The sequence below is a fragment of the Botryllus schlosseri genome, chromosome 14 (assembly GCF_051294905.1).
Source record: "Botryllus schlosseri isolate E-star chromosome 14, Bs_hap1, whole genome shotgun sequence".
Classification (NCBI taxonomy): Eukaryota; Metazoa; Chordata; class Ascidiacea; order Stolidobranchia; family Styelidae; genus Botryllus; species Botryllus schlosseri.
In genome coordinates this window covers 12,751,518-12,772,985 of record NC_137249.1, presented here as the reverse complement: position 1 = coordinate 12,772,985, position 21,468 = coordinate 12,751,518, and the positions used below count along the sequence as shown (strand labels likewise).

At 40.4% G+C, this 21,468-nt stretch overlaps 1 protein-coding gene and 1 long non-coding RNA gene across 2 annotated transcripts in view; one reads left to right on the top strand and one right to left on the bottom strand.

Annotated features, from left to right (window-relative positions):
- Nucleotides 1–17,283, top strand: part of LOC145455895 (neuropeptide Y receptor type 6-like) — a 35,544-nt gene extending 18,261 nt beyond the window's left edge. Inside the window, exons 10-15 of the mRNA XM_080333923.1 lie at nucleotides 40–165; nucleotides 233–325; nucleotides 3,399–3,620; nucleotides 4,754–4,911; nucleotides 14,020–14,172; nucleotides 15,193–17,283. Coding sequence (XP_080190049.1) covers nucleotides 40–165; nucleotides 233–325; nucleotides 3,399–3,620; nucleotides 4,754–4,911; nucleotides 14,020–14,172; nucleotides 15,193–15,263 — 823 coding nt within the window. The 3' untranslated portion in view covers nucleotides 15,264–17,283. The remainder of the gene's footprint in view (nucleotides 1–39; nucleotides 166–232; nucleotides 326–3,398; nucleotides 3,621–4,753; nucleotides 4,912–14,019; nucleotides 14,173–15,192) is intronic.
- LOC145455899 (uncharacterized) lies at nucleotides 7,770–8,917 on the bottom strand. Its single transcript, XR_013920458.1, has 2 exons — nucleotides 8,826–8,917; nucleotides 7,770–8,614 (listed from the first exon to the last, which is right to left on the bottom strand). It is a non-coding gene; the product is annotated as an uncharacterized LOC145455899 (long non-coding RNA).
- Nucleotides 17,284–21,468: the final 4,185 nt, after the last annotated feature.

Here is a 21,468-nt window from a genome sequence, read left to right as displayed (position 1 = left end):
GTGTTGTGAAGCATTACCGTTTCGTACTAATACTTGCAGACCATTTGCGCGAATACCAGTGAAGACATTCGTATTTGTGCTGTCGATTGCGTGGATCGCGTCTATTTTTCTTGCTGTCATTCCGGTTTTTGAATCTTACGAAGATACATTCAACAACTTGATATGGTAACATATTTCATTGCTTCCAATTAACTCTGGAGACGAACTCAATTGCATACAAATCCATCTACAGGCAGAAGGAAAAGCCCTTTTTCCGGGTGATATCATACCATCAAGTACAGAATCTCACCAGACTACTTGACGACCAACGTTATGTTCAGTGCAAGTGAGAGATAACGCAAAGAACTATATTTTGTACCAGCAAACTACTCGACATCATGATTATTCTATACTGAAAAATACGATATTGGATCCTACTTTTCTGATCTGCAGTTCAATCAGACTTATTTTCATTACAATCATGCCCATCATTATTATCATCGGTTTCCCTGCACTCAGGATTGATGTTCCGCAAAGCTATTATTATTCTCCACATTTGAGATGTTTGAATTCATAGTGTTGGATTTGTCACGCGGTGGTTATGGTCTATAGCAGTGGTTCTCAACCGCCGGTCCGCGGACCGGTGCCGGCCCGTGACGACATTCCTGCCGGTCCGCGAAGTATATTACAATTTTATACACCAATCTCAAGATGTAATGTTGAAGGCTTGTCCATTGATAGAATAAATAAAACATCAAATTTTAAAATAATTCAGACGTTCGTGAGGTAACATTAGGGCTTGAAACATGTTCCATTTGACTTAAAGTTCAAGACGTGTTATTTGACGAGCGGCAAGTATAGAACAGGTACGAGCTGACTCATCGCTAAACAGCGCAGTTTACGCGATCATTCGTTTTCGATTCATTCATTTTCTGTAGGACCGTAACTGGGGCACCCAAAACCGCCCGATTGGAGAGAGGTCGAGCTTGAAAAGTGCCCAAAATTACCTAAATCATAGCGTATTTTTCTGACACTTTTTCCAATATTTTTCAATTTCTTTTCGCGCTTTGCGCGATTTAGTGTCACTAAATGTCTTGCTCATTAGGTGCCCTCCTCCGAGATATATGCATGATTTATAGAAATAGGCATTTCGGCGTCAGCCATTACCCAACCACGACGTACCAACCCCTAATGAAGTATAGGCTAACATGGAACTCCGAAGGGTGTGTCAAAAATTCGGCAGCGAGAAAACCGATTCAGTCATGAATGATCGATAATATTCGGTATTGCAGCGATTAAGCTACATAAACTCTCTTCTTACACCGAGTAGAATGAATGTGCTCACAAGTACATTTGAAAACATCCACCTAACTGTGGGGTCTGGGGGTCAATCCCCCGGAAGTTTGACTTATCTCCCTGTGGGGGACCAAGACCAACGTGTTTGGGGGTGGGCTAACGAGGTGCTTTTGCGGCCCGGATTTCCGGATGGCCGGTATAGTTGCTGCAAGGTGTTTTCCTGCGGCACACATTGTATTCGTAGTTGCCAGAGTAGCGTATGCGTCTGATGGAAGTGGGCAATGAGCAAGGTAGCACGGCTTAGTTCGAGTTGGCGCGGTCGGTTAAACCCACGGCCTTCGGTGCGAAAGACTGTAAACGACTCTCGGCGGTAGCACGTTTATCTGGATAGGGCAATTTTACCTCGAGTCAGCAGACTGACTACCATAAAATCACATAGATGCTATCATGAAGATAATTAATTACGATCAAAACCCTTTAAATGTCCCTCTCTAGCACCATATAATTGCAAAAAATCGGTTGCATACTTTAAATTTTGGCTTCATTTCAATTTTCGAAGTGCACCGGTCCGCCAGACATTTTTAAAAATTTTACCGGTCCGCGAGGTGACAAAGGTTGAGAACCACTGGTCTATAGGACTGTACAAGTGTACAGTACTATATACAGTTTTACAGCAGCCCCACTCTTCGCCGGATTGCTGTATAATCAAAATAATAGAACTGGACATGAGACTTTATATCTATATGCAATGTATTTCACATTCAACTGTGCCCAGTTCTAGACACTGTTACCAGGGCCGTTACAGCACTTCGTCAGCCCCCCTAAAACGTTGGTCTTGGGCCCCCGTAGGAAGCTACAATGATCTTCTGGGGGCTTCGCTCCCCAGACCACCCTTTGGCTATCCGATCTTTGCCGCTACTTGTCATCTACATTGAGTGACCGTTTAGTGAGTCAGCAATCCTCGTCTAGACGCGATAAGCGCGAAATATTTCAATAATTCATGATTGAATCGGTCAATATGATCGGGAATTGCATTTATATTGCTATCAATTTTTATCCTCTCTCTGCTCACGTAATCAGATATACCAGTAGAGCTGAGAGAGGTGTGTTTGGAAATGTAGGACTCCTCAATAATAAATAAACATCTTCGAACGTATACCCGTTGGCAGGAACGAAACAGCACTTCGTCAGGCCCCCCAGAAAAACTTGGGTCTTGGGCTCTCATAGGGTGATAAACCGCCCCCCCCCCCCCCCCCCATCACGTTGTTCGCTTTTGCAAATATATTAGCAGTACTGGTTAGCGAGTCAGCGCGAAAAATTTCGATAATTCATGATAAAATCGGTCAATAAGATCGGAAATTGCATATATATTGCTATTCATTTCTTGTCCGCTGTGCTCACGTTATCAGATTTACCGGAATCTGTAGGGCCCGTAAATAATAATTAAACATCTTCGGGCGGGCGTACCCGTTGGTATTGTTCAGATTGCCAAGACAGGAACATTAGGCGCCAGTCATTTAGGCGCCTATGGACAATTAAACCTATATGTATTTGGTATATATAACGAAGTTTTGGGTCAGCGCAAGGGCAGTCCGTTTCGGCCAAGGTTTTCGTGCTACCGATCGTTCTGGCACACTTCTTGGAGTCGCATGTAATATTACCTAAATCGTTATAAGTTTTGGTGTGTCGTTGCGTGGTAATGGCCAACGCCGATTTGTTCAATTGTATAAATCTTGCGTGTTTTTTCTTGGGGAAGAGTACCAAACAATCAAGATATTTAGCAACTTAAAATCGCGCACGGCGCGAAAAATACTCTATAATTTATGCTAATTCACGAAATAATTTGGGGCCCCCTTCGAGCCCCCCCCCTCAATTGGGGGGTTTGGGGTGCGGCAGTTACGGTCCTGACTGTTACCCATAAATAGCGTTGGATCTGAATAACCTCAGTGTGTAAATATTCACCGCACCAATAGCTATGTTTATGATTGCGTGCGCTATCTCAACTGCTAGCAATGTGTGGTTATCGTCCCGATATTCATGTATTTGTGCGAAATAGGTCCGTATTGCGACTTTGCAGTTTTGTCGCAAAAATAATGGAATCGAGTATAATCTTGTACTTACAGACCTGACGGAAAATGGGCCGGATTGCTCTATCTCATGAAGAAACATTTTAATATCACAGAAACGCATCGACTTGGATATTATCATATGTATGAAATCTGCCTACCAAATATCTACCCTGTCTGGGCGGGTGAATCGAAGTATTTTTCTCTCGGGATATTCATACTCAATGCTTTCTGCTTTGCATTGATGGCGGCGGGCTATGCTACAATATATCGATACAGGTGATTATTGCGGCGATAATATACCTGTCACATGAGTGTCTTACCGTGGCCGAGAGAGATAAATACTTATTGCATGGTAGTTTAGTCTATCATATTAGAGTATTAGACTGTAAAGGGAATCATTATCCAAGTCAGTCAATAGTGGTTCATTCCGCTTTATTCAAGATGTATTCGTTAACACCATCCACACTTTAGTATCTTATCGCTATTCTCCAACCGCAGTAACATCAAACTTTTGTCCGTGTTTTCATGGGTTTGATGAATAATACTGGCGTCACGTAGGAGAGGGGATGCCAGTTTTGTACGAAAATGGCGCTTCCACACTCGCTTGATTCACTATATTTTTGCGATACTTCATATCTGAGCTGTTTATTAAACATATATCTTTGCAAGTCTATATATGGGGTCAGTAGCGCAGTAGCCTACATGTGTTTTCCGAAGTCCCCAAGTTGGTTATCTCTGCTTTCAGTACTCAAGTAGGTGCGTTTCCGGAGACATCTACTTCTATTCCGACAGTTTTTAAATCCCAAGTACTTACTTTCCACTTTTAAGATTTTTTCAAGTGGAAAGTAAGTATATATAAATTGGATCACAGCACTTTCGGTGAAATTGCCAAGACAACTAGGGGAATATTTTCTAGTGTATGACGTTAACAGATAATAACTTCGACAATTGCACCTATTTTGTTCGCCATTTTCCGTTAATCCTGGGGATTTATATTATAATCTTGAAAATCGGTAGAAGCATTGATAAACGCCTCGTCTTAATCTACTTCTTTAAATTACTTACTTGAGTACTTCTCACACCTGTCATATTTTACTTGTACTTGAAATAGTTTTGTCGGGCTCTGAAAATGCCCGACTTCTACTTTTAATTGAGTGGACATCTATGGCATCACTAATACTTTTACTTGAATGGCATGAATGACTACTGCGACCACCTCTGTTCGATGCAATATCAAGAATTATTGATATTTTAAGGTGGGAGCCTCGCTAAGAGTGGCTGGCTAAGTCTGAGATTCGGTGGGAATTTCTCACGAGTGAATTACGGATTTCCTATTAGCTATAATGTTTGATAGACTCCCGCTATTCATTTTGTTCCGTGTCATTTATGCGTGCACGAATTACTTTCAGGGTACAGTCAGTAAAGAGAACTCAGCAAGCGACGATTTGCGAAGAGTCTCAGAGGTTAAAGACGAAGATCATCTGCATATTAGCAACGGATTTCATATGCTGGGTCCCTTTGTGTGTCTTGGGCATGGCTACTATTATACGTCATGGTCACGCTCCAAGTGAGTAGCTCTGTCTTTATGTATATTACTATTGTTTCGTAAACAATCAAAATAACAGGGGCCTATCACTCGTTGGTAGGGTTGCATTTGAAAATGCCTTTTAAGAAATTCGTTATCATTGGTTGATGAACATTAGGGTTGTTCAATGACGCCAGTGACTAGCCGTTATGCAGCTTACAAGGAGAATATCTCAGTTACACAAAATTATAATTCAAATATCTGTGGTAGCATTGTTCTGTCGCTTCCGACTCGAAAGTTTCCTGGCCTCCAGAGAAACCGGAATCGAGATTCAATAATTAATCCACCAAACTCCAACGCCAGTGTTTACAGTAAAATATATTGTATTCTCACACCACATACGCAGGGTAGCACCAGATTACGACTAAGGGAGCATAGAAGTAAGGCAACCTATATCGTCGTTAGCGCCACTGTTTTAGTGTTTTATGACTTTATTCAACCGACAAATCACCGTATTCTGGCAAACTCCAATATTCGCAAATAAAGGTGTTGCTACTTATTGCTAGAATACAAACTCATACGATATGTCATACATGGTGACAAATGTGATAAACTATATCGAAATGCTTGATAATAAAGTATTCAAGTGACAAGCAACAACATATGGTAACATTTTGGAATCAGTTCACTGGTTCGGCCCGCGAGCGATTTGAAGGTTTGAATCCAGCCCGCGTCGCAATTTGAGTTTGACACCCCTGGTCCACACATTAATTAGTGACATATATGATACTTCGGATATGATTTTTATTTGCACGAAAACCCAGGGAAACCAAATTTTTACACACCAACTTTATAGAGCGTATTCATTATCATTGGGATCTTTCACTATCAGCAAAAACTCTTTTAGCAGTAGTGCAATAAAGCGAATTGCCGTATTGCTATAGGCTAAGTGAAGACAATTGTATAATAAGACAATCACCAATAACCAGGAGATTATATTTTCATCCGATGAAGACACACACAATGTTTAATGCGATAAGACTCCATGTGATGTCGTCAAATCTACATCGGCACGGCAAGAGCTACTTTCGGCTATCGATGTTAACCTGGGAAATATATTTTGCTGTATTTTACCTGTGCGTCAGTTCATTCTCTCTTCATGGTGCCCGATGTCAGCCTTTAAAGTATTTTATTTGCTAATATATATTCCGTCGTTTAAACGAGACTATTTCAATTTCGTTGACGTGACTCATTTTCAGCAAATCAGTGTCAAATTAATTTTTCATTAATTAGCAACTTCGTCATCTCAACTCTATCACAGGCCAATATCAAGATGTAAACATGTGAAAAAGACATCACTTTCCCTTCAGTCATGCCCCGAAGAAGGTGTTTGGTCATATCGAAGTGTCGAAATTTGCCACCGTGAATACTATAAATTCAAAAATGGTGGAAATTTCAATTTAAGAATGCAGGGCCGTTACTGGTCGGAATTGACCCGAATTTGGTGTGTAGCGTTTTTTTTTCTTCGGGCAACCTGAAAATTTTATCAATAAGCTGGTGAAATTTGGAAAAAGAGTTTTTTTTAGCAACCCTAATGAACATACAACATTGTTGTGAGTGAAACGTTCGTGTGAACTCGATTCGAGAGTTGAATTGCAAAGTACTAACACCGTAGTGTAGTAGTTCCACATTCCCTAAAATTGTACATGTGTGACGAAAACCATAAGGTAAGAAACAACACGAAAACAATACCCACATTGTTAATGCGTGATAGAATGCATCAATTTATAATCGGGTTGAACCTCTCAAGCAAAAACGCATGTGCAATAGTGCATTGTACAATAGGGCTCTTCAAAAATGACTTTTTTTCTCAAATCGTAATGGGTACTTGATAAAATTGTTAGGTTACCTAATTTAAGCCTACACACTAAATTTGGTTCAATTCCAACCAGTAGCCACATTGCTACAGGAGAAGAAAGTTTCCATTTATTATATAAAAATATATAGCAAAAAATTTGAAAATCTTCTGTTCACCCCATGAAAGTGTTAGGTTGTCTATAGAAACGATGTTTACCAAATTAGGTTCAATTCCAACCAGTGGAAGCGGAGTTATTGCCGTCGAAAAATTTGCATTATGAATAAAATAGTATTTACGGTGACGCATTCTTTAATTATTTAATATAGTGGTGCCCACCGTAAATACTATTTAATTCAAATTTTTTGTTATTTATTTTTATATGATGTATGGAAACTTTCTTCTCTTATAGCAATGCGGCTACTGGTTGGGATTGAACCAAATTTGGTGTGTAGGCTTAAATTAGGTAACCTAACAATTTTATCAAGTAACCAGTACGATTTGAGAAAAAAAGTCATTTTTGAAGAGCCCTATTGTACAATCACTAAAGTGCTGCAATCATTACAGAGCCGCAATCGAAGGCTCTAAGAGCCGCAGTTTGCAAACCCCTTACCTATATTTTACATTGTCAATGCCGATCAATTGTGACGTAACAACTATTTGATTCGTGACGCCATGGCTATAAAAACAAACACATTCTAAACAAGGGCCATGGTTTGCCTGAACACTAAGGGTGGGTTTCAAAAAGTTGTCTTAATTTAGACCTGGCTTAAGGCCAGTGATTGACTTGCTCAAGACGCCAGACGTCGGCGGTCTTAATTCGGTTTCAAATGTCAATTTGGCGCCGCGCTCGGCCAAGTCCGTTAGTTGCGAGTAATTACTGTCTACTTCGTCGCTGTAGCGAGTTCAACACGGAACCGAGGCCAGTTGTTATTGTTTTGAGTGGCTTGCTGATGTCGTATAGTATGGTAGCGATGCTGTGAAGGAATACGGAATTGCTTGAGTTGTTGAAATTTACGGACGGATGATCAGAACGGAACCCCGAGGAAGTATCTGGCAAATGATCAGCACGTTATCGCAAAGTATTCGAAGAAATAGTGCGGCTGTGATACCGATTTTTGAAGACACAACTGCCCAGCATTTTGGCATATTAATTGATGAAGATTATGCTCTTGGAGATGCTGAATATCCACTGAGGACTTATTACTCACGCCACTATTATGCCCAAGAACTTTGACCGAAAAAAGTCACTATTGTTTTCATGCATATCGTTACCCTCTGGCAGAGCGCAGTGCTTTGTGTTGAAGAAAATATCTCGCGCATTGGCTATATTCAAGGAAGAACCTCAGAATATCGATATGACAATAGCCTGCTTCTGCCTTTACAATCATAGCAATGCTGACAAGGCAGATGGAGCTGAATTTGATGACATACTGCAACTGGAAGCGTTGACCGCACTCCCACAGTATCGACTCCTACAGAGAAATCTGCACGACAACGCATGATCTACAGATTTTTGCAATACATTTGATTACATTCCAAAACATACTCGTGCTTTATTTCTTGTGACACGTTAAAATGAGGTAAAATGTGCATTATGGCTTTAAGTAAGTTCAAGTTCATAAATTTGGACACAAGATAGCGAAGTTATTGCAAGGGGCTTGGAAAACTGGAGCAGGCGAACATGAACGGCTGAACGAAATTGAATCAAATGTACAAAAGACATGTTTTGACTCTAGATTCGGCTAGCGTCAAATTAATGTTGTTCAGCATCTTCTATAATTATTAACGTTGAGACCATGCTCAACTTGTTTCATTCTCTTCTGCTTTATCACTGATTTTCAAATCTTCGCTGCTTCATAGTTGACTTCGGGCCTGGACTTCGGTGAGCTGTTGGTAGAGATATAACTGATAAATTTCGAACGAATTTTTTAAATTTTATACTGTTGCTATCCATACAAAACTCAATAGTCTATTGTAATACATAGCATCAGCAAACTATACGAATGTTAATAGCAATAATAATGAGATAATAATTAATAGCAATAATAATGAGATAACAAACAGACAATTGATGGCCTAGTAATGAATGCAAACTTACCTTGATTTGGTTGGAAATGTTGCTCAAACAACTAGCAGAGGCAGCTCCCAACTGCTACTCCATAAGTTGGCACATCAGATGGGTCAGCATCAGCATCTATCACAAAACAACTTATCAAGCATGGTATAAATATGAATGGAAATGACATACTTACAGCCCAGTGTTGGTATCATGGTGCGAGGAACTGGATAAAGCTCGAGCAAAGTGCTTTCAGAAAAACCTTAATATAAAAGGAACTGGATATTGGTATGCGCATTCACACTCAAATATACGGATAGATAGATAAATACCTATTTGATGGCTTGGCACATCACTGCTCGTTTGATTTTCACTGTGTTCCAAAAGAATGGTGCTATCATTTGTTTCACAGCCTGCAGCTCACTCTGGTGGCACATTGCACAGCTATATAATAATTTTTACATGGACTGATTATGCTACTATGTCGATACTAAGACTGGGTAGCAAATCTGTGAAAATCAATGTTGAATTGACATATATCTCAAAACATTTGGATTACTGAAGCGTTAGCATGTACTGCACTTTGAATATTATTGGCATATATCACTTCACATGAATGGCCCCTTTAAGCTGCATAAATGCGCAGTGCTGACACGGTTTATGCACACAGAAAATCTGAAGTCATGACCCTTTTTTAGTCGTTACGCACTGTTTTCCGAGGGTCTGCGTAGTGAGTTCTTGAGTGTACGCACAGACTCGTCAAAAATTAGAGGGAACATTGCTTCACATCTATAGCAATTCACTAACAACTTCATGCAAAGTCATGTCATTTTTCTTTCCGAAACTTCTGGATCTTTATCCAGTATGCTGAAATTCGGTGCGCGTGCAGTGAACGGAATATCAATACAATGCTGGTTGAATAGACACATAATGATCAAAGTTCCATGTAGTCGGCACTATTCTAGAAAGTAGCAGTTAAACATATTTATGACAATGCTCATAGGGGTGGAGCGAAAATGGATATTGAGGGGAACCCTGCTATCAATCACAGTTGCGTGCAAGTGGTGCAACATTGATTAGGCTCAACAAAATGAGCATGATACATATTTTCCATTTTCTGGTGATGCGTCGTGTGTTCACTTTTTGGCTATAACCACAGCATAGCCAAACTGTCAAAACGTCAACGTGCCTAAGTTAAAAGACGTAACCAGTCGAGAAAACTATAATGATGAGTTGACGTAGCATGTAGGCTATCAATAAAGGATCTGTTGATCTGCCGCAACCTCAAATCTCATCTTGGGGCTTCTTCGATACATGCACTATATTAACTGATGTTCCCCATGACCACTGATCAGCATCATTACCCGTAGCGGATTCTTATCGCTGACCTTTCTTTGCCAAAATGGGCGAGATTCGCAAGTCCAACGCTAGGCACACCTTTACGCCTTACCCCAAATATCACTTCCCGTGTCTCGTAACCATAGTCATATCATATTAGTAACCGAATCGATTGGAGCGAGCGAACGCGAGTTATGGTGGTCATGGGGAACATTGCTTGATAATATATGGTGCGGTTATGGAAGAAGTGCTGATGTGTCCTGTGTGCCTCAGGGCTCTGGCTATCCATTTGAATTGAAATCCGTTCAGTATACGAAGACCCCTGCAGCATTCCACTGTAAATCCCACTATAACGGTATATGATACCAACTTGTCACGTTTGTGATATAAACATTGTTCCAAACTGCCTGACATCAATATAAAATGATCTAATCTGATTTGCCAAGCTATACATCAGAAGAACGGTCGTTATCCTTCAACAAACAGCACAACAGTCATCAGCACTGTTGACTTCAGCCTACCCCCTAGCTGGCTTGGATATCTGTCTTAACAAAGCGCACGCTGGAGGGGAAATCCCCTCAAGTCACAGTTTTGAAACCGACTTCAGCCTGAGGGGTGTAGCTTAAGCCCGACGACGGGCCTAAGTCGACTATTTGAAACCCACCCTAAGTGTTTTGTATGGTTCCATGAGAATACGAACGGAAACACGCACCTCTGAGGTCAGGTGATGTTACATAGGGTTACCATACGTCCTCTTTTAAGAGGATTTGTCCTCTTTTTTGACTTTTTTGAAAGTGTCCTCGGTGGACGCTCAAATGCCCTCTTTTTTGAGATTTTGTCCTCTTTTTTTGAGAATGTTGTTTAAACATAGGGCAAAATTCGAGTGGGATACAGTAAACCAGCACTGAAGCAACGATGACCTTTTTTTAGTCAACCGACCACGAAGTGGGAAAAATTTACCATGTTTTCAGTATTTTCCTCCGATATTGCAAGTCTGAAAATTTTTAAAAAAGCGTCGTCTTTTCAGATTCCCAAAGTATGGTAACGCGATGTTACATTGCTAATTCCAACCACTCAATATCTGTATGCAATACGTAGGCACTTTATAGGATAAGTAGGCTACTAGAAGTTATCTAAAATGTAAGTGAGTTCAGTAATATCATGACGCCACTGTGACTTTATCCAAAAGCAAGGCGAGGGCACTTGGGCTTGCATATTCAAATCAAGGATTATCAATCTTTTTTTCAACTGCGCAACCTTTTAAATTGTCTTCATGTATACATGACCATGGTGTATCCCTTAAAAATAATGTTGCATAAAGTGCACGCAATCGAAAGATGAAACAGACAATCTGTTTACATTTTCAAATGTCACTTGACTGCGATGAATAGACTTGACGCTACTCCGCGAGTAAATCAACTCAAGTGTTTCGGGAATGCACTCGCGTAAATTATGTTCAACGGCAAGTCTGAAACAAAATCTGTTCTTCATCATGCACATACTTGAGAAACCTTGCCCAAGTGGAGAAATTCAGAATTCCAACAACGCACATCTGATTGTGGTTTATCTACGCTCCTCCTTTCCATGTCATCCGCGTAAGCGATGTCTTACAAAAACCTAGAATGAAGGTGTGTCGTGCTCCAAGTCAGCAGATCAGACGTCCTAATGAGCAATATCGGCCTGTTGTCAATGATCATTTCAATCAAAACACCATCAACGCGCCTTACTCACACGTCACAGCTGTAAGTGAGAGCAAAAGAGTCCACCCATTTTGACGCTGCTGGATGCATCTTTTCCCTACTAGACTAGCCCCAATCAATAGCGCTAATCAGGTAGCCTTCATATTAGGCATATGACAGTCAGTGTTGGGATCAAGTCACTACCTTCGAGTCACGAGTCATTTCGAGTCATTGAACATTTTGACTCGAGTCAAGTCAAGTTAATCGATTTTCGAAAGTGACTCGAGTCAAGTCAAGTCACTCGATTTTTGGAGATGACTCGAGTCAAGTCGAGTCAAGTCAAGTCAAGACAAGTCACGAGTCAAGTAACAATTCAAGTCAAGTGACCTTTTCGAAGTATGAGGCATGGTTACGTCATTGCATTTTGCAAGCTGTCTAGAATACAGATTGAGTGTTCATTGATTTTGAACTGATGAACGTATATTGAGTTAAATGTACCCGCAATAAGGCTCAATATCATTCACATGTACGTAGAACTGCTAAACTACGTAAGTGATTGCAGCAGAGCCTCAGTCTATAGTTATTAGCAAAAATAGAGAATTGAGAGCGAATTGATAAGATGCAATACATTACCCATTTACAAATTGATATGATGCAATTCGAGCCAGGGCAAATGGTTGTGGAGCATATAAACTATATTAGAATTCAATTTCAATAAAACAAGAGGTTTGGTTAAGGTAAAAACAGAGAACAGAAATAGACATTTTGCTATTAAATTACTTTACTATACTAGTTTACGACAACGTAAGCTGTCAGCTTCGATCACTTCGTTTGCAGACAATTGATTTGAGAGAGAACAATAGAGGCTCAGTAAAACGCACGATCATTTAATGATTGGTCGGTTTCACGGGTTACACCATCGTTTCGCGAACAATCCGAACATATGCAAGATACAATGATTTCTATCGACATCGATTACTTGATGACTTGAAATTGACTCGTGAATTTTTCTCCGAGTCACGAGTCAATCCTCATTTCTGATACGCCGAGTCAAGTCAAGTCAAGTCATTTTAGCAAAGTGACTCGAGTCAAGTCAAGTCATACGAAAAAGGTGACTCGAGTCTGACTCGAGTCAAGTCATGACTCGAGTCATCCCAACACTGTATGACACTGGGTCAGTTAGAACTTATCCGAGATCTAGAGTGGGCGACGTAGTAAATCTCATCACCGCGTCAGTAGAGAAACATAATTTTGAGCCTTGATTGCATTCATTTATCGGCCGGAAAGCTAATCTCCAAGTCTTATTTTTGTATGCTTTTTGCTGACCCATGTGCATTTCTTTGTAAGCAATTTTGATAGTGGTGCAAAAGATCAACAGGCGATAAGCTCCTTTTCTACTTCTTTTTATTCGTCTTATTGTCAAATCTTGCACTCATTAACTCATTACTCGTGGTATTTTACCATTGTGACCATTGTGGTATTTTACAAATGTTCTCAGGGCAGAAGCAACCAACGTTCGTTTGTGAACACGAATCTCTGACTTATCAAGGCCCGCATATCCTACACTGCACGGACATGAACATATCAGATTATGCTCGTCATCATATAGTAGATTTCACTTCATGTATTCTATCTAGATTATGCCCTTACTTTATAGGGTTAACATTCTTTGGAAATCCAAAAAGAGAACACCTTTTCAAATTTTTCAGACATACAATACTAGAGTAAAATCCTCAAAAATGGTAAATTTTCCTGACATTGTTGACGGTTGACTAAAAATAAGGTTATTTTTGTGGCTCAAGTCCCGAAAACCCGTCGGACAGTCATTTAGCCGCTGATTTCCTATATCTCAGTCCAATTTTCACGTACATTGACCCAAAATTCTCAAAAAAAGGACATTTAGGCGTCCTCCGAGAACACTTTCAAAAACGTCAATAAAGAGGACAAATACTCTTAAAAGAGGACGAATGGTAACCCTACTTACTTTATATGTCATGAATTAGCCTTGCGAGGGAAATTGGCACTTGCGAAGGAAGGATGGAAGGGTTTATTCATTTCCGCAGTAGTTCAACGCCATAATATACTGTATTTCGGGCGTTCATTATTAATCCAGGCATCCGGAATATGCTAGCGTCACTGCACTAGCGTCATTAGTGATTATCATGCATGGAATGTTAATGTTAATGTTAATGCGACTTTCCGAACTTTTGAACTTTCAGGGCTCTTTGATACTCTTCCCGCTACCCTGATTTCTGTGCTGCTGGTATTACCAATTAATAGTGCTGTCAATCCATTCATATATTCGGCGGCACCGGGATATCTTCATGAGAAATTCATCAAGTGCTTCGAGTGTGAAGTGAAGCCATGTGAAGGTAAACTCTAACGTTTTTAACAGGATCGGTAGAAAAATTGAATAACATCTTCACACGATGCAATGCGAAGCTTTGATCCCCTGATTGATGTCATTTAATTGATACCGATGCGGCGTATTGCATTTCCATGAGCGATTGGTCGAGCATGCCGCTTTTCTGTAACTATCCCTCTCACAGTATCCATGCCATATATCTGATCATGTTCCGTCGTGAATTATTATTATACGTATTTATCGACAAAGCAAGTGGTGAATGACATTGTTTGAACGACTGAAATCATAATTTGACTCGTGTCTAGGGGTGGCCAACCTGCGGCTATAGCAGAATAATTGTAATTCCATGTAAAAGTAATTCAATTAGCATGGCGCAGAGATAATATGATATGAAGAATCAAAATTACAGATGTTATGCTATGGTTTTTTTGTCCTGGCACAAATTAGTCCAGTAGTGCATCCAGGGTATTCGGCAGAACATATGCACATTGCTAGGGTTACCGTATTTTTGGGCGCAAATTCCAGAGATTGTTTACCGCCAACTAGCGGTTTTACAACGTGGTATGAACACATTGTCCATCAATATGACGCCACACTAGCAAACCTTTCCCTGTCCTTCGGAGCATGTCAAATCGATCGGTGTCATTTTATTACGTTTCATCAAGTTTTTACTAGAGACCCCTGTATCGACGATTACCATCGGCACAATCTGAATTTTACATCGCCCCATTTCCTCGCATTCCGTTTTGAGTTACGCATATTTCGATCGCTCTTGTTTGAATGTTTTGGCACTCTGACAAGGCAAGTTCGGTGAATAGGCATTATTTTCTGTTTGTTTTTTTGCCTTTACTGCCACGGACAGTAATTTGATACTAGTTACCTTAAAATCCTAAATAAACTATTGCTGATATACAATGTTCTTGTCAATGGACTATACTAGTTGTTGACGATTACCCCTGCCGAGCGTCAGCCGAAATTTTCAGGTCCATTTCTTTATGAATATATACTTTTCAATTGTATATTCAAGTTCTAGACCTCCAAGAAGCTCCTCAAAGTTCCCCAACTGCGGTCGATAATTCTGGCCGAGACAATACGTGAACTAACCGCGAAGTGGGCTCATGATGTCCGACGAAAATCGATGAGAAATATGCGATGAAAGTACAATTTTCGGCCCTCGACGAGATAGTGTTCAACTGTTTCTGTAACGCCGCATTCGATGCAAAAGAAAGGATCCGCACAGGCGATCGTTTTTCAATATTCAATGCCGAGATTTAGCTTGATTTTCCAGTGTTTCGGAATAGTCTGGACATTATATTCTGATTAATTCTCTTATACTGTGGAGCAAAAAGTGTATGTATTTTATGACGATTAACTAATTATAGAACTTGTCGTTGAACAAATGAGTAGCATTTGTGTACGTTGATGTATGTCTATTGGTAGAATGTATATTGTACAGCAGTGCTTTTAACCTGTGTGACGGTTCTCACCTGTGCGAATGAAAAAATTGCAGTGTGAATTACGAAGATGGTGCGAATAGGGCGAATGAAAATCCGGATCAAGTGCGAATGAAAATCGTGAATAATTGTTGATTTTTGTGACGTAGATTAATTTAAATAAATCTAATACGAAATTTAAGGTCAGTGTAACTTTTGTAGTGACGACGCAATTGTAAAAACTTGTTTAACTTACGACGCACCACTAATCCTAGTTCTCACAAGCCGTATAGTGAAGTAATGTTTTCGCACTATAATTATTACGTAACCAAAAGTCTAGATTGGAAGCTGGTGTAGTGGCGGGCATACAGTATATCACCCCATCTGAGCCTGCGACAGACTGGAAAAATGACTTCAAATTGACTCTCTGCTTTTTTTCGCTAAACAATCATCATATTTTCGCAATAACTGGTTGATTAGCGCGAGGCACGAGGATAGTAGTCAATACCATCATTACAGACTCACATTTGCAAGTAGCTGTAACGCAAATTTTTGCCCCTTCAAGGGTTATTAAAGAATGGATCAGAAAGAGTATAATTTTGGGTAAACGCGGTGCCATGGAGCTATCTGTTATTATGTCTGTAATATTTGTTGAATTTATTGCAAAAATCCTGCGATCGTTCTTACATATCCAAGGTCACTACGTTGGGTACTGTAGCCAGACACGCACAACATATGGCTTTATCATGAGAATTCGATTTGTCCTACTGGTTTTTCTGGAAAACATGATCGAAGACCGTTGGGATGACCTAGTGTGGGGGTGTGCAACGAGTGAGTTCGGGCCTATGAGACCAATTTATCTCGAGGCCAACCCCTTCCACGTCGGGGCACAGGAAGGCGTAAAGTGTTGGCCAACAAACCGCTGATAAAATGCGGGACCAAAAACATAAGCGGCGACAAAACCTTGGTCTAAAGATTACCAATGCCGGATGGCAAAAAACATTTCGATGTGGATATTCTCCGTTGTCGGTACGGAATAGTCCTATTCTTGCAATATGAGTAGACAGTAGTACAACTGAGACACGTAGAGGAATTTAATTTGTCCTAATTTGAAATCCCGTGCGTCAGACCTGTCGGACAGAATTGTGGTGTGCGCGTTCTGTATGTCACAGGCCTACGTGTCCGTAAAATCGTAGCATACAGCCGTAATATTAAAAATAAATTCATTTTCATGGGTGAGACTCGGGTCGCGAGATGCCACAAAACCTCAGATATTGGGGGTAGTCTAAAAGCTCCTCTGCCGTTATTAAACTTTTATGAAATCCCAAATTAGATTGAGCTAGAGAGCAGAGCACACAGTATCGGGAGTTTATTATTATAAGTTGGAGCAACGTACCATATGGTAGCGAGCTCTAATGTGCCTACTCTCCGTGATCGTTTTGCACCTTACGTTCTGAGACATAAGGCAAAAGCCTCAACACAAACATGAGGATTTTTCACCCTTTCGACAAACTGGAGTTTGTCCGAATGGAGTTTAAAAAGGTTAAAAGGCACTGTTGTACAGTTCTAAAATTCAGTATGCGCGTACTCTTTTAGTTTTTCGACTTGATGGACCAAATATGTGTCAATATGTTGCCAATTTGAAATTTTTCTACGTTTTGAGTGAATTTCCCTTACTCAAATAATTCGTAAGCGTGATATAGAATCTGATAAACTGAGCTATTATTCGTCCCGTGTTTCTGACCTCGAATGGAACCTCTCTAGCCTATTTCGATGAATCGACATCATTTCTCAGACAAAGGCTATACGCTATTTGCTGAATAGCGTCAATACTCAGGTGTAGCAAGGATATAAGGACTATTTTCTTGGGGGTGTGTGGAGAAATATTTTAATCAACAACGCGACGCGACGAATATCCAGCGATGCGACGCAGTGAAAACGAATGACGTGACAATGCAAACGTCGTAAATTTAAAAGGGCATGGGCGCCTCCCGTCCCTTGACAACGTCACTGCATATATAGATATAATCTCATTTAGCCAAGTTACGTCGGTAGTATATTGTTACGGTATAAAACAGGGGCGGCAACATACGGCCGCGACAGGATTTTGAGCTACCTGCAGACAGTTTCTGGTCTTACTAGATAATGATAGTTCTCTGTTTTCTTTGTGTTGTTCGTTTTCCGTTTTTAGTCACGTGACAAACATTGGCCTTTATTTCTGTTTTCATTTCCTTTTCGATCAGTCTCCTGCCTTGCCATGTCGTGCGTGGCGAGATAGCGTAGTGGTGTGATCCACATCGCTGCAACACCAATGGGTTGCTGGCGGGTTCAAGTCCGACCGAGGTCGACTCCAGAATTCCTACCTAAGTGTTGGAGGTTTATCTGGGATCATTTTCGCCACGTGATCTGCGTAACAGGTGTCTTATAAAAAGCCTGGAAGTGGGCCGTGCTACAAGTCGGTGAATACGGAATCAAAAATAAAGTATATCGGGTCTGGTGTGACATGACCAAAGTAGTCGAAACATCATTAATATCAAAAACAAACATACATGCTTTGCATCAAGTCGGAATATAGATCAAAGTGACATTTGTAATGATCATTATGTTGTCCAAGGTACCGCGCGCAATGAGTTGGTGAGTGCGCGCAGACTCGTGAAAAATTAGAGGGAACATTGGTTAGCGTCCCTGAATGAATCCGAGGTTGCCTACCTGAGAAAAACGGTTATGAAACTGCTTGTTCTGTTCGGTTCTACATAGATCTGCGAGAAAATATTTTCGACCATGAGCATTTAGAATACGAAGCTGCTTTTCAATCTAACTATCGTTCACGTGCAGTCGTTACTCTGGGTTTCTAGCCGACATGCAGCCAGAGTTCAGGGAACTTGTTGTCAAGTTTGCGTTAAATACGATGTCTTCCTGGTATAGCTCGATTAGTATGTGATTAATTTATCTATTCAAGAATCCATCCCGCCAATTTTGCAATATCAGGCCCGCCGACTGGAGAAGTTTCCTGCTAGTGCGGAGCGGATCGACAAATTCTCTGGTCCGGCTCCAATCCGGTTTGCCAATTCTCTGGTCCGGCTCCGATCCGGCTCCGGTCGTATCAGGAAAAAGTAGTGATCCGGCTCCGATCCGGCTCCGGCCAAAAATGTAAAAGTCCTGCCGGGAATCCGTCACAACAAGGTACGGTGGATCCGTGAATTTAAAAATATGGCTCGTTTCTTTTCGCACTGACTTGGCGGTTACTTGCGTGTTGTTGGTTGGTAGTTATTTCGTTACAAACGTCATGCTTATCCATAAAGATTCTAGCCTTCTCAAAAAAGTACTGATACGCCTCCGATACGGCTCCGGTCGTATCAGAAAAAGAACTGATCCGGCTCCGATCCGGTCCGGCCAAAATTGAAAAAATCTGACCGGATATCCAATCCGGCTCCGGTCCATGCTCCGCACTCCCGCCCCTGGTATAAAATGTAATCATACTAAGGCTTTTATTTTATACATTAGGAACGTAATTATACATTTGGAAGTTTTTTCCACCTCGTTAATACACAACACACTGCAGTGGGCTTGGACAAGCCATTTGTAAATTGCCTGCTATGATGTAAGTACAAACTCGCGACGCGATCATTTGCCTTACCATACCCTATCAGTACGCGGTTGAAAAATATGCCGTGGTAAGAATTCCAATACATGTTAGTTGTTACCGTATCGTAACAAATCCTCGGCTGAGGCGAATTCTGAACTTGATAAATAGTCATGGTTGTTTGATATGTGCATAACTAATCAATTTTGATTTTGATACTTGTTTATTGCACAATCATGAAATGAAAATGCATACAATAAGCAGTAATTGTTCTTAAGTCTCTTAAAACTGCGTTTTACATTTCAAACTAGTCTATATTAGAACTTATTGAATACTCTATTATTCATTATGACATTTTCCTTCCCTAGAAATCAAAGCGGATAAACTTGCAGAAATTGTCCAATGTCCATGAATTTCACAAACACCGGAAGAATTGTCTTGCTTCAGTTTGATATCTCTAAGACCAAATTGTAAAGAAAACATGTAAACGACTAAACTAAATAGCGTTTGGTGTATATACTTATTCGTAATTTCTGAAAATTGTATACTGGGAATTTCAAAATGGCATTGTAAGTGCGACATCGGTGATGTCTCGGTTGGGTAGAAATCAGCCTCTCGTAATATAATCTTACCGAATTATAACATGCTCACCTTATTTTGTCGCATGCCTTTTATAAACTATATATATTATCTGCCTTACTTGTCATTCAGTACGCATGCCTCTTTTAACAACGCGTAGGCCCAGGTGGGTTCTGATTTTTTTCAAAGCCTACTCCAAGTCGTTTCGGCACCTTCCTATCTTTTCATTGTATTGCGGCTTTGTGGTGTTTGAAATGATGAGAATATTAATAAGCTTAGACTGATACTGATTCAACAAGTTAAATTCACATATTTTATTACCCGTGGCAAACTGGCACCTGTGCATCTGTAGCCTATTTGAATGACAGACTTTTTGTATTGGCGTAGTAGTTTTAAACCTGACCGCATTTACGTCAATATCATGAAATCAACTCCGGCGTTTCGCAAAGGTCTACCTTGGAAGTTGGTAAAGTTGACTAATTCGCTCCCCTTTTGTCAGCAAATATGCCACGAGATTGGTCGATTTGGTCAATTGGTTTCTCAGCCTGGCACCCGGCCGCATTCATTAATTCTCAAAGATTATAGTGTCCCAACGTGTACTCTGGAATATCTATTCATGATTTAAATAAATATATGCTGCTGTCTACGCTGATGGTTGACGGATAAACCTATGTAATTGTTATTCTCGCAACATTTGTAATTGTATTTGATTGAGATTCATTCACACTTCTGTAAACTCGCTCATAAATTAGGTTCGTTAAATTTTGCGTCCAGCGAAGAGTAGTAATAGTAGGGTTACCATATGTCCTCTTTTAAGAGGATTTGTCCTCTTTTTTGACTTTTTTGAAAGTGTCCTCGGAGGACGGCCTTTTGTCCTCTTTTTTGAGATTTTGTCCTCTTTTTTGAAAATTTAGGTCAGATTTAGAGCAAATTGCGAGTGATATGCCGTAAATTAGCACAAAAGTGACGCTCCGGCGGGTATTTCGGAGCGAAAAACGGTGATTTTAGCTCCGAGTTAAAAGATTACCTTTTTTTTTTGGCAATGCGGAGAGAAAAACGGTATTTTGAGCTCTGAGGACCTTTTTTTTAGTCAACCGATCACAAAGTGGGAAAAATTCAACGAATTTTGAGAATTCTTATCCGGTTTTGCAAGTCTCAAATTTCTGAAAAAGTGTCCTCTTTTTAGATTTCCAAAATATGGTAAGCCTAAGTAATAGGCATATAGCCAAATTCAATATTGTTCTATTTGAGAAGAATAGGGAGATCCTTGAACATTAGTGAGGGACACAATTAGGATGTTGTAGTTAAGAAGGAAGGAAATTAGTAGTTGGATAAAGCGCGGGCACTGCATGCTGACTGCAGAGGCTATCTCGCAGCGGGCACTGCATGCAGACTGCAGAGGCTATTTCGCAATAGGCACTGCAATTTGTTGTTAGGATCTCGTACAGAAAACATGCGAATTCGACATCGTTTAGTAATCGGTTCGGTTTATTAGCAATTTTTATCAGTTCAATTCACCACAAAAATGCGATAAAATGAATAGATAGGAAGATGTCGAAACGACTTGGAGTAGTGTTTGGAATCAGACACCCACCTTGTCCTAGGACCTAGGCTATGTAAAGAGGAGGCATGCACAGCACACTGAATGAAAAGTAAAAGTAGATAGTACAATAAAAGCAAGCGACCAAAAATGGGGTGGTATGTCACG